At 38.8% G+C, this 13497-nt stretch overlaps 2 protein-coding genes across 3 annotated transcripts in view; one reads left to right on the top strand and one right to left on the bottom strand.

Moving 5' to 3' along the window:
- The window catches only part of atad2b (ATPase family AAA domain containing 2B), an 81816-nt gene that overhangs the window by 17066 nt on the left and 51253 nt on the right, over nt 1–13497 (bottom strand). The gene's annotated exons all lie outside the window — the stretch shown is intronic.
- LOC118099784 (interferon a3-like) lies at nt 6194–7348 on the top strand. The gene is made up of 5 exons (XM_035144548.2): nt 6194–6325; nt 6404–6496; nt 6736–6885; nt 7041–7124; nt 7250–7348. Exons 1-5 carry the CDS (start codon nt 6194–6196, stop codon nt 7346–7348), a joined length of 558 nt encoding a protein of 185 aa, XP_035000439.1.

Genomic DNA, 13497 nt, shown 5'->3' with positions numbered 1-13497 from the left:
GGAGACCGGGCACAATAACAAGACACATTCATCACGCAGTGTTGCAGCGCTGCTATTTAACCCCTGACCGCTGAATCGGATGACATGCTGATTCTAGTCACATCATCAACCCCATGCACGACCATGCTGATATAACTCCAGACCAGGCTAAGATCATAGAGAGCCTACACTTATTATGAAAGGCAGAGACACAGCTATATCAATCTACATGGTTAATGTGTGTTACAGAGAACATATTATATTAGGAAATGAATAAATGTCACTTAACGCAGTCTGCAAGCTGCGCTAGTTGCCGACACCTGAGAATCTCGATTACTATTAAGCAAATTTCAGACATGAACTTTGTTTTTTACATATGAGGAACGCAGCAGGATATTGTCCTGGGTAGACAACAATAATAAAATATCAAGATCATGCAGGTGAGGGATGGCATCAGGGTAGATCATGCAGGATGCAGGACATGGCATAACAATTCTGTTGTGGAAATCACATGTTTTTGATAAGAGCACATAGAGACTGTCTCATTGTCTTTTCAAGATGACATCTTCTTACAGCATAGCAACTCTTTTTGATCCTGATATTGTATTCATTTGTTTTGCATCCGCCGCACGTTAGAAACAGGATCAACACGCCCACTTGCTCGTGGTGAATTGTCCTGACAATATCCTGCTGCATTCTCACATGGGCTCACTCAGTTTTTAGTCTAGGAGGGCTGGCTGATAAAGTTTGGAGCATCTGACTCACAGGAATCCTCTTCAGATAATTTCAGGGCAATATCTAAAGTTGGGGCTTGTCTAAAAGCAGCTTTAGTCAGGGAAAAACTAGATTTTCTATTGATATGTTTAAAGAAGTCGACCCCACAATATATAATAAAACTAAAAGAAATTACAAAATGTTTATTGCACTTTGAAAATGTTGTAGCGTGCTAATTAAATGTGCCAAACTTTTTTCTGTGGTGCAGTGAATTTATTATTCTATGATATACTATTCTTATTATTCTTTGATCACAGAGAGATGCTTCACTGGCTTCGTGCATGCGTGCATGTATGCCGCTGAATGTATATGAAAAGCCTTTCTCAGTAATGAGCGAGAGAAACGAGTTACACAGCAGCAACGGGGGAAAAAACCCAGGGATTTGAAGCCCAACATTCTTTATCACCGGAGACACTGTTAAGCCCTCAATATCTGCCTCTAAAAGAACAATCCAACCCCTTCTTCCTGTTTTAACTTAAGAAAAGAATTAATAATAAATGATTCTAGTTCGCTCATTACCATGTACGGCTTCATTGAGGGCAGAAGCTGGCAGTGGGGCTAGTATAGAGAGATGTGGATGGTAAAATATCAAGTCACAGCGACAAATAATGTGGCTTACAGGGCACTTGGTCACACAGGTAATGCAATATTGATAGTGCTGCAAGGGTCAGGGAGAATGATGACAAAACATATTACCATGGTCCCAGCACAGTAAAAAGAAATGCTCTCCCCCTTTTCAGCTGGGTATGTAAAATCCTGCTTGGGTTGACATCTCATCTTAAATATGCAGGGCCTGGCTTTACTTCCAACATTAAAACCAGTGGAACATGCCCAGCCATTTAATAGCTGTGAATTCTGTTTAGGTCATTACAGAGGAGGAAGGTCATTTGTGTCAGAATTATATTAATTTGCATGATTTAATAAATGGTATTACTTACGTGTACTTGTGGTTTTAATAATAATTGGCATAATTAAGATGTGAAGATGGATGTAAATTAACAGCTCCATGTATTTCAGTATTCACGTCAAGTTAAGCCTAGATGTCACTAAGTTTATCAGTGACTCAGAAATCATCATAATCAAAATACATTTTCCAGTAGAGACCCAGTCAGACCACATTGATAAAATGAATAGAGATTAAGGGCCAGTTTCCTGGACAGGGTATAAACTAAAGCAGGACTAGGCCATAACAAGGGCTGGATATCGACACAGATTTATTTGATTTTAAATTGAAGACCAGTATGGATTCAAGTTGACTTGATTGTTGATGATTTAGTTACATTGGATAACTACCAATGTGGCATGAATCATTTCTCAGAAGGTAAATTTAAATTGTGAGCAACACTGCAGTTTCCTTGCATATAAAACTGTGTACGGTGTGTATTAGGGGTGTAACGGTATACAAAAAGGTAAGGGTTCGGTACGTTTTAGGTACAGTAGAAACAAGGAACAGAAAACTATGGCTGCATCACCTACCCAAGTAATTTTTACAAATGTAAAACAACAAAATAAACACTCATAAACAAATAAATAAAAATAGTAAAAATTAATATCCATTAAGGCGCAGCATGTAGAAAATGACTGTACTTAAACTGCACAGTTATTGTATTGTATGATTATTAATTATTATTATGCATTTTCTTTTCTTTTTTCTCCGAAATAATTAACTACCACCACATTGTTTGCAGAGGTGGCCCTGCTGGTACAAACAATGTCTCCGCTGTGGAGAACGCTCTCACGCTAGGGACAGAGGTTCATAAAGGGCTCGTATGACGTGCTGGCTGAAATGCGGACGAGAGGGAACTTCGTAACGGGGCTCGTTTACTTTCAGTGTGTGTTTGAACCCTGAGTTCTCAACAACAGAGAACGGTCGCATGTCCGCGGCTATAAATACACCTATGACGCCTGTTATTGCTTTGACACTGTCTGAATTATTTGCAAGCGGCAGCTTTAATGCTGCGGGGGAGCTGGGTTTGCACTGAACTGGATTTTTTCCTTGTCCCACTAATGTTATTCCCAATGTTAGTGGGACATCACTCTGGTGATGCCGTTTCAAACGAGTCGGCATGTTCGATGTGCTACCAGCTACATGTCCGATAGCAGTTGTGCAATGTCTGCAAACAGCTTTTGTACGGTCCACTTGTCTTTGTCCGCCATCATTATAGTGACTGTGAAACTGAAGATTTCTCACATAGCAGACTTAAATGATGAGGGAGGGTATTCACACTCCTGTCTGTGGTCGCTATGACTACGAGCCTACAGCACATCCGATCTTTCCCTAAAGTTGTCCCTCGGAATTTGAGACCCGTATGTACAGAAATAACTTACGCACATGGACTCGCTGCATAAGTTCGGTACACGTGCGTACTGAACCGAAAGGCCAGTCCCGACAATTTTCCCTAGTGTGTATTTCAGTCATAAAACTGTGGATCAGGGATTTATTTTCCTTGGCAAATTCAAAACTAAAATATGATGCATCTTAATTTTTATAGCCAACACAAGACACATTGAGTTCAAGTGACAGATGCTTTAACTAAGTACACACATACACTTAAATTATCACTGCGAGCAGAGAGAGGACAGAAACTGGAAGTTTGCTCACCAACTCATATAGTTTGTGTTGACAAGACATAAGCCTGATCTCTGCAGGCAGCTGTTAGCTAGTGTTGATTCTCCAGCAGGGAGAGACTGAAAAGACTCCAAACACTGTTCACTCGACTTCCTCGGCTCCTCCACAAACCTATGAAGGAATATTTACTTATATTGTATTTTCCCAATCATATTAGGTCTTTAAGTATCTATGAAGTATTAGACCATGCTTCTCCATACATGTCACATTGAAGTCAATCAAAATTAGGGTTGCACCTATTGATAATTTTTTTTAATAAAGTAAAACTCAGGTAAATTTCTGGAGGAATATCAACACTGTAAATTCAAGTTTACAGTTTTCAAGCAGTTTATCAAAAAAACTATCTTGAAGTAGCATAGTAGTTGTATCAATGTCTGTATGAAGCCAACAAACTGACTGTGAAATAAAATGAAGTATGTATAATTCAATTGAGTTCTGTATTTTAACAATATTTATTATAAATTTTCACATTGAACTGGAGTGTAATCTAATGAAATAAATATTATTTTCTCATTTCAAGTAAAATAAGGTTTGCATTTAAAAAAAAAAGGGCTTTTGAAAAAGGCATCTTAAAATAAAATTAATTTTTGAAAAAAATATATAACTACATATCACATGTAGCAACGGTCTGATAATCTAATAACAGGTCTGGTTCCATATAGAGCGGCTTCTGGGACTATTGGTGACCTATGCTCGAAGATCGTGGCCGATTATTTTCGCTTCAGCTTGCTCTTCAGGTGAGTCCATGCTTTGACTGGGCGCAGCCACCTTCCTTACGACGCGTTCCCCCAGCCCTAATCAAAATAAGTCCATTATTTATCTTTGGCATAGCTGTTAAGATGCATTTGCCCATTCTCCATCAGCAGTTACCATGGTAACCAAAGCTACGGTACAGACACTAGAGATAGGACAGCCAGAGTTCCCAGAACACACTTCAACAGCCAAGATTGACAGCCAGCAAAGTCTCATTGTCTTTTCTGCAAATGGTCTCCAAGTATGACAAAAGCACTGCAATAAAGTGAGTCTGTGTTATGTGAGGATATGTTAATATAAAAATACTGAAAAGCACAGCCTTCAGAATTGGGTGGCATTAAACAGCATTAACTTGTATCTCTCTTCAAGCATCAATAAAACGCTTCCACTTCAGACATCTAGGTCTCCTGACACATCTTCCAGCAGCTCACAGGATTTCCAACACAATACCAAAACCAAGAGCTCAGATCAGTGTGCAGGGTCGTTTTTCAGCCCGTCCCTCTCGTAGATGGCATCAGCTTTGAGACAGTTAACCATTCTGAGTGCCAACACTACACTGTCTGCCCGAGTGCAACTGTTCAGGTCACAGTTTATGAGACGATCGGGACTCAAGGTGTCTCATATAGCCCGCTATTTTCTATGTTGCCTTAGTTTTCTTTAATTAAAATAACTTTTTTTGTGTAGGTTGCAGTAATTTGATTTCAACGAAGTAGAAAATCTATACATCATGCAGCTCTAACAGAGCCAGTTTCAACAACTTACCACTACATACTCAGACCTTTGCAGATAGACATGTTTATACTGAGAAAATGTGCACAAACAAAGACACATACCAGGATTTTAAGAGTCAATATTGGGCCATAATTATACTAGTCAATTTTAGTTAGATAGGTGTTTTTTTCCTAAAACATATTTAAATGACTATTCCTTAAAGGAAGCCTCAGGGGGTAAACTTTGTTAGAGCAGAATCCAAGATAATGAGTGAATTTTCATTTCTGGCTGAACTATTGAGATTCATTTTCACCAACTACTTTAATACCTCCATGCCCCTGAGATAAGACAACCTGCATCTTTTTAAGATCCAAGCTCATATGGTAGTGAAAATCCAATGGATTCAACTTTGACCTCTTGGGTAATGCCTTATGTTGTATTAATTCAAAATACAATAGAATAAAGCTGAGTGATGTGGACTGACTAAAATGCAATAATTAATTTATTGTTTGACACGTGGGAAAAACACAAAAAGGAAAATTACTTTTAAAATATTTTAAAAAATGCATTAAAAAGAATTAAAAATTAAATAATAAAAACTGAAATACTGAAATCAGGCAAATTAAAATGTGAAGGATAATCCCCTTCTCTACAATATGTCTGGTTCTCACGTATTTGCAGCCCTGTTGTTCTTGTTTAAACAAGGCGAAATGTCAGACACATTCTTTTGAATTGAGTGTCACAGCGCAGGCCACAGACAAATAGTCACTTTCGTTTTCTCTTTCAGGGAACTTCCCTTTGCAACGCCTAATGGACATGATGACACCTGCAGATTTATCAATGAATGATACTATGAATCCACACAGAGATAATGATGCAATTCCACTACAATTATAAGAGCCATGTAGAAATATTCTACTTAGCCTTTAAAATCACCAAATAATATAACAATTGTGTGTATAGATATATAGATATATATATATAGATATATATATATAAAACAGTGTTTTTTTCCCTATTCAATGCATTTCATGGTAGCACTATATAGGAGCATTTTAAATATGTACACGGAGTGAGCTGTGATTTTTCTTTTTTATTATGGAATAAAGTTTGCAGCAGTTTTTCTAATTTAAATCGAAAATATCTGACGTTACGCCTGTAAAGGATGTTGAGGTTTTACCTTGAACTGTGAAACTTATGAAAGCCACAGGTTTCCCAGCTTATGTCTGGAAAATGAAATAGGTGCGCCCTGTTATAAATGAGGCTCTGCAGGTCAGCTCCAACACAATCACCAGGAGACACCTGAATCTGCTCTATACAAAGTCAACTTCTACCTGTTTCTTAAAGATGCTTAACAGGATCTTCTTCGTTTGCCTTTGCCTCTGTCTCTACAGTGCGGGCTCAGCGATGAGCTGCAAATGGATGGATCATAAATTCAAACAGTTCAGCGAGAACTCTTTGGATCTACTAGATATGATGGTGAGTGAACTTGTTTGCATCATGTTTTAAAGTCATTGAAATATCTGAATGAAATAACACATGATGTGTGTGATGCAGGTTCATAACTCCACCAACACCACTGAGGATGCTGAAGTGGAGGAGAATGTGGCCTTCCCTGAAGATCTGTACAGCCAGGCATCACAAGCCTCAGTGAGTAAAATAAATACCTGCAGTGAATAAGAAACATAAGAAAATACTTGATTTTCTATTCTTAAACATAAGAAATTGTTTTCAGAGAAAAGTGTGTATAATAATATTTCTTATATTTCCTATCATTATCTTCAGTTTTGGAAACTTGTTTTTCGTCTTCCTCTGAATCTTCTTCTTTTTCTTCTTTCTCTGATTCCCCTTCTGATTTCTTTGTTTCATCTGATTTTTCATTCCTACAGGCTCAGGACAAACTTGGATTTACAGTGCAGGTTCTGAACGGGGTGGCTGACCTGTTTGAGAAGGATTACAGCTCTGCATCATGGGAGGAGAGACGAGTGGATGACTTTCGCAATATTGTGACCCAGCAGGCTGACGGCCTTCGCTCATGTGTACGTGTCAGGGGGGATGAACGCAGCCTCACTCATTTTGTTTCCATGTACTTATTTATGTTGCTCCTGTTGACTGAAGGGATGAGCGGCGCAATTGTTACACTAATGGCGATTTTTTGATCTCATCAAAGCTTATTTTTCTTTTATTCATTTAGATTGCGAGCCACAGCCCCAAGAAGAACAACAAGAAGCTGCACATGTATTTCAAGAGACTGTCAACAAATGTCCTGAAAAAAATGGTAAGTCTACCAACCCACCTAACCACCCAGTTACCTACCTACCTTCTGCCTTATCCTCCCCATCTACCTACAGCGTCTATCTACCCATCTACCTATCTATCTAATGATAATATTCTTGTGTGTAGGACTACAGTGCTGAATCCTGGGAGCTGATCAGGAAGGAAAGCAAAAATCATCTAATGAGATCATACCTGCTGATTTCATCTCTACTCACCATCAACTAGAACCTCTCCATCAGATTAATTTATTTCATTTATTTATTCATTTATTTATTCATTTATTTATTCATTTATTTATAGAGAGCTTTGTCTATTTATTAATTGATTGGTTGATGTGTTTTTTTCCCTGTGAGGAAAATGCAATATACATTTCTTACATGTCATATCCAATAAAAACATGTATTCTCCTACCAAATAGAAAAGCGATTGTTTTGATTCCTCTTGCATCAACAAAAACGATGTAGATTTCTTTATTTATTACTAAAATGCATTTCTCAATACAGAGTTCACTTATTCAGTAAAGACCATGCAGTGTAAAAATATGAAGGTTGTTCCAATTAGAAACACGAGGTTCCCGTCTGTTATTTTATTTCTTTATTTCTCTTGACTTGTTTATGTGTGTTTTTTTTCGTTTGTTTACTTTGCATTTGTGGAAACAAATGATAATAGGGACAGAAAGTTGGACACAAAAAATCCTAAATGTACACATTACTGCATCCATAATAATCCCTTGATAATACATCGGTGACAGGGGTTAGGGGCTCTAAGTGCTATACTTGTATATGTGTGGTAACATGGTGAAGCAGCTGCTAATATTTTAATGTCTAAATGTCTCCAAAAAACAAAAAACTACAGGGATTCAATTTTAGTTAATGCTAATTTCTTTGTAGTTTTAACAATGGAGATTGACTGCACGGACTGATTTGCTTCATAATCTTACTGTAGATTACAGAAGATATGCATCCGTGTTTGAAATGAAGCTAGCTGTAATACAGCCCTGGGTTTATGAACACTGATTATGCATTTTAAATATTAAACTGGATCAGGAGTTTATAGTTAATTTGACTTGCCTCCCTACTAACTGAGGATGTTAAGCACAGAGTCAGTCAAGTTAAAGTTCAGTATCACATACATTTTTCACTTGTCTTTAAAGGCTCCAACATGAGTTTCAAAGGCAGATCAAATCTCTGAGAAGGTAAAAATTAAACATAACTATATGAAACAAAAAGGCGATCAAATTAATATTCTGTTACCTTTAATAAAATTGGGGATTTATCTGGGATTGAACATTGTTGGAAACATTTTGGATTAAGTCAACAAAATGTTCCATACTATATCTTTAAATATGATTGAAATCAATTCAATGATATATACATAATATTTTAGGATTTGTCAATATGTATCACAGTATTGTAATACTCTGCACGTGTTACAATGAGTTTCCATAAAGTATTTTCTCTCTCTTTTAGCACTAACATCCGTGCATTGAACATAATGTCATTAGTAACTGCAACAGAGGGAAGTATGCCACATACTGACTTAACTACCTTATCAATCTTAACGATTCTGATGTTATCCAGCCATGGCAGATTATAGACGTAATTGTTCGACATTATACCCAGCACTGCTATCATGATATTATGCAAGTTTGTCAGCGAGGTGTTTTTTGGAAAAATTAGCTCGAGACAATTAAACTCCAAATATTATAGAATAAAATCCATCCCTGTCTGAAAATAATTATCCTCCAATAGGACAATGTGGCACAATCTCATATCTCACTATTTGCCACTAATCTTATGAAGACATTGAGGCTGATCCATGGCGTTTTTTTCTTTGATAAAATAGGGCTATGTTTCCAACAACCCAATAGGGAAATGTGGAGGAGCTCATAAAATATGAAAGAAATACCTTCAGAGGATGAGCATGTAGGGGGGTGTAGATAAGTACGAGATCAAGGTGACAATAATGAATAATGAGAGATGTAAAAAAAAAATATATATGAAGCAACCTTTACTCGTCTAAATTAATTTTATTGAAATTTTTCCAATTTGACAGGGGAAAAAAAGTTTTGGAGGATAGAGACTTCATTTAAGAGGTATGTCGAAAAAATATGTCTGGTAAGTGGGCTGCAGGAAAGAATTTTAATATTTTGAGTTCAAGACAGCAGAGATCCAATATCACCAAGTAATAATAGGAGAGAAAGTTTAGCCCTGACTTAACACAAATAACCACAAACACACCTCAAAACACACCTGTAAAGTTACCCGAAACAGAGATGATGCTTTTAAAATAAATTCAATAGAGGCAAAAAATCCAATAAAGGAAAAGTTTAAGAGTAGGTCAAGGGTATGGAGAGGATTGGCGATTGACCAGGTGTGGTTGAACTTAGAGTAACCCTCAAGGGAAATAAAGGTCCTTTACATGTGTAGTACAACCAGTGTGTGTGTTATGGAGGCTGTGTTAAACACTGAGATCCGCTGACCGAGCATTAAACATTTCAGACCGTATTATTATTATGCATTAAGAGAATAAGTTGCCTGCTTAAAACTCTACAGTAAAATTCTCTCAAGGGGTTTTTAAGCAGTCAAGTAATGGGGCTTTTAATCTATTAACATGATCTTCATTTTAAATACATTATCAACACAGTTTTAATTGATATTTGAAAGCAAATGCAAGACACTCAAACTTCTAAGAGTGATGTTTGTTTGCTGATATATCCTACTTGTCATGTTTTTATTTCACCCTGACTTATATTCTCACCTTGGCTGTTAACTAACAAATGTAATAGCAAAACCATTCACTTAAAACTCTGTGCTCGCACTCAAATATGTGCTTAGATTTCCTGAGCTCCGGTCTCAGCTCTTCTCCTCACACTCATGCTGTTTCTTCTGCGCATGTGAAACGTAGGCTCTAGGATTTCTCTTGCTCAAGCAGGGGCTATTTGAGTTGAAAGGACAACAATATCTGAACGGTAAATCAATAAGTCCTGCTCTCAAATAAAGCTAAGGGGGAAAGAAACATAACCATCCACATTCCCATCAGCACAAATGCTATGAAATGTTTGCTTTCACTGGAAGACCAACACTGCTGGCTTCTATTATCACTGCCAAGGTTGACAAAAGAGAAGCTAAGCATTTAATAATAACTACAAAATCCAACACAATGTGATAATACAATGTGGTAACACACACACACACACACACACACACACACACACACACACACACACACACACACACACACACACACACACACACACACACACACACACACACACACACACACACACACACACACACACACACAAGCCCAGGGTTAAGTGGGATACATGAGGTGTGAGCACTAAAAACGGGCAAAATGAATCACCGTAAAGGTTTGGCAAAAAGGAAAACTCATACAGAACATGAAGAAAAGGGGTGAAATTTGTATGTTGTCTGCTCTATTGACACTACTGGTCCTCACATGCCTGGCCAAGAGGCATAGCTATGCAAGCAATTACATGCAAATAGCTGCTCTGTCAAGGCCATCAGTGGCAATGAATGAAAATAAAAGAAGCACTTCAAATGCTGTCTACTTTATTGACAATCAAAGGCTGGTCCAGCACTACTATTAAGCTGTTCTCTTTTGAAGAGACATGTGGCGTGGCTACTTCGCCAGAGGGGCCCCCACTGTTATTAGAACTAAAACGAAGGACGGTGCCATTTCTGTTGACAGGCTTCTCTAAAACAGTAAATCCTGACATGCTGTAATAGCTAAGCGTCAAGCCAAAGAGATTTCATACCATGCCAGAAACAAGAAACACTAACTCTTTCTAGGCAGCTGCTAAAGAAAATCGCAGAGCAGATGATAATCTATGTGTTCTTCGTAAAATGGAGGAAAAATTGCCGGACCAGATTGGATTTCATGTGACTGAGTTCTCATTCGCAATCGTCAGCACCACTTCTCCCAGCCCATCTGTGGACAAGTGTCTGATTATTGATGAAAGAAAACAGCTGAGAATGAGAGACATTTCGGAGAAGTGATAGAAACAAGCCTCAGGAGCTGCTTATTCATGCTGAGGAATTCATTTTGTTTTAGACGGCATCAAGCGTCATCTCAGTGAAACTGGCAATAACAGAACTTGATTTTGCTAAGAGAGCAAATAACTGTGTCCTGGCTCTGAAGGACGGGATGTGAATACTGAAATAATAACATCTCTGTCCTACAGGCTTTGGGTGTAGGGTCTGTGAACAAACTCATGACTCTGATAGTATTCAATTCCGGAGAGATTTCAGAGCCTCCTCCATCAAGTTAAAAGTCAGAAGTAATGAGCCCTCTACAATCAATGAATATGACTGAAGGAAAAAGGAAAAGGAACAGTACACCACTGACTGCGGGCCCTAATACACATCAGGCACCGTGCCAGTCCCGGCTCTGCCAGCAAATATCTGCTTAAATGGTGACTCTCATCCTACACACCGGAAATTCAATTTGTTCCGTAAGCCTGGGATGAAAAAGCAATTATTCACAGTCCCCTCTTTTCACGATCTGTTTCTTTAAGATATCTCTCTTCTTCCCCCTTCTAACAAATAAACCCCCAGATTAGTGCTGTGTGTGGCTGTTCATAGGGGCAGCCAGTTGAAGCACTAAGATTCAAGCCAACTGAAAAACTTGTCAATCAATTTGAAAGATGGGAGTCAGATTCGGCAAGACAAGACCTACCTTGCCATCTCTTTCATCCCCATCGGACATGGGTAAAAGCCACTATATAATGGATTGATGGCATAACACTATGTAGTATGGAGGACAGAAGTGAGAGCATGTCAGAGGAACCCTTCTTTTACACCAATTACACTACACAGAACGCCTTAAAAAAATGCCCCCCTACCCGATCGGTGACGAGTGCTGTCAAGGGATTCCACTGAGCCGAGACTCCAATTTACACTTGGGGTATTAGGTGGGACCCTAGCGTGACTGTGCAAAGTACCACAGAGCTGCTTCACATGCTCTCTGTTACTTGGAACACATCCTGGGATAAGTTGGCAGACCTAGTGAGGCAGACAGAGACTCATGTTTGAGTCATAACCTTATTCCATTCAACTGTTGTACGAACAATACCTGTTGATTGAGGAATGTGAAAATCGCCTGCCATCGTAATTGGCTCTCTCCATCTCTGTATAGCAAGGATACAAAAATGTGATAGTTGAAAAATAAGGGGAGAGAGACTGTGGCATAACTATAGGGTGAATGGAAAGGCAGGATAAGCCTCAGAAGTTTAAGAGTCAGCCCTCTGAGAGGGGCAGTTGGACAGCGTCAGCCCCAGGCAGACCTATGGATCAGGAAACTTAAGGCTGGTCATCCATGATTGAGTTTCCCAACCCTCCATACATTAAATGCCTCAAAGCTTGCAATGCCTCTACTGCATGCCTCAGTCAAAAAATGATGGACTTCTAATATCTCTTAAACCAAAACTGGCCAGTATACGCAGATTTTTTTTAAATGTTGGTAAATCCCCTAAAAGAGGCGATTGACTCCTTTCATTGCCAGTAGGAGTTTGCTTCTGTGTTTTTTTTTTTCTTTGGGCGTCATGTTCAAAGTCACGATGAACCGAATTAGCGCGTTCAACCGGGCGATACGTTTCCATCACTGCTGATCTGAGCCGATTAAAACCTGTGTCTACTGCAGAGTCGTTTGCATTGGGAATAGATTAAGTCGGCATTCACTCCCGGGTCAAACAGATGTTAGTGGATGTTGTTGTTTTTTCGACCAGTGTGAAAGGGGGTTTAATTATCTAGATACTTGCTCTTTGTAACCTTTTCTGCATTTGGAAACCACAAAAGGATGGATTAATGGCAAGTGCAGAAGGCTTCTGAGATGAAACCATACATCTCAGGAGCCAGTGCACGTGACAGGGTACGCAATGCAAGAAAATGAGGGAACGGGTCTGGCTTCTTGCAAGACCTCGCTGCCGGCTCACGGATGAGAACATGAATGCTTCCCCTTCGAAATGGGACCACGCCAAGTGTGATCGTCAATGCCATTTTCACACCACCCCCCTATTAAGTGTCTGTGCACAAAATGTGATTTACCAACCCATGGGAAGCAATAAGTGACTAATTTCGAGCATTGAAATTAACAACAGCTGGTTCTTTTACAGAAGGGAGGAGAAACCACTCAAGAAAGCTCTTCAACCACACTGGTGACAACATTTAAACAAGCACCCGTGTGAACTCAAAGGAGACAAAAACAAAAGCATATTGGTAACATTTTTAGATTATAGCTCCTCTTTTCCATAATCACAGCGTAATTAGTCAGTTGCAAAACTTTGACAGCTCACCACAGCTGGTTCTGCAGCATCAATTAGTCTATATTCTAGTGCTGTCTAGTCTCACTGT

This window comes from Hippoglossus stenolepis, chromosome 20, assembly GCF_022539355.2.
Source record: "Hippoglossus stenolepis isolate QCI-W04-F060 chromosome 20, HSTE1.2, whole genome shotgun sequence".
In the NCBI taxonomy this organism is placed as follows: Eukaryota; Metazoa; Chordata; class Actinopteri; order Pleuronectiformes; family Pleuronectidae; genus Hippoglossus; species Hippoglossus stenolepis.
This window is presented reverse-complemented; position numbering and strand designations above follow the sequence as displayed.

What these genes read in the sequence shown, in the direction of transcription:
- LOC118099784 (XM_035144548.2), top strand. Translation starts at nt 6,194, where the DNA reads ATGCTTAACAGGATCTTCTTCGTTTGCCTTTGCCTCTGTCTCTACAGT. An exon ending in TGGATCTACTAGATATGATG is followed by an intron (nt 6,326 to 6,403) that starts GTGAGTGAACTT and finishes TGTGTGATGCAG; the next exon opens with GTTCATAACTCCACCAACAC. An exon ending in CTGACGGCCTTCGCTCATGT is followed by an intron (nt 6,886 to 7,040) that starts GTACGTGTCAGG and finishes TTATTCATTTAG; the next exon opens with ATTGCGAGCCACAGCCCCAA.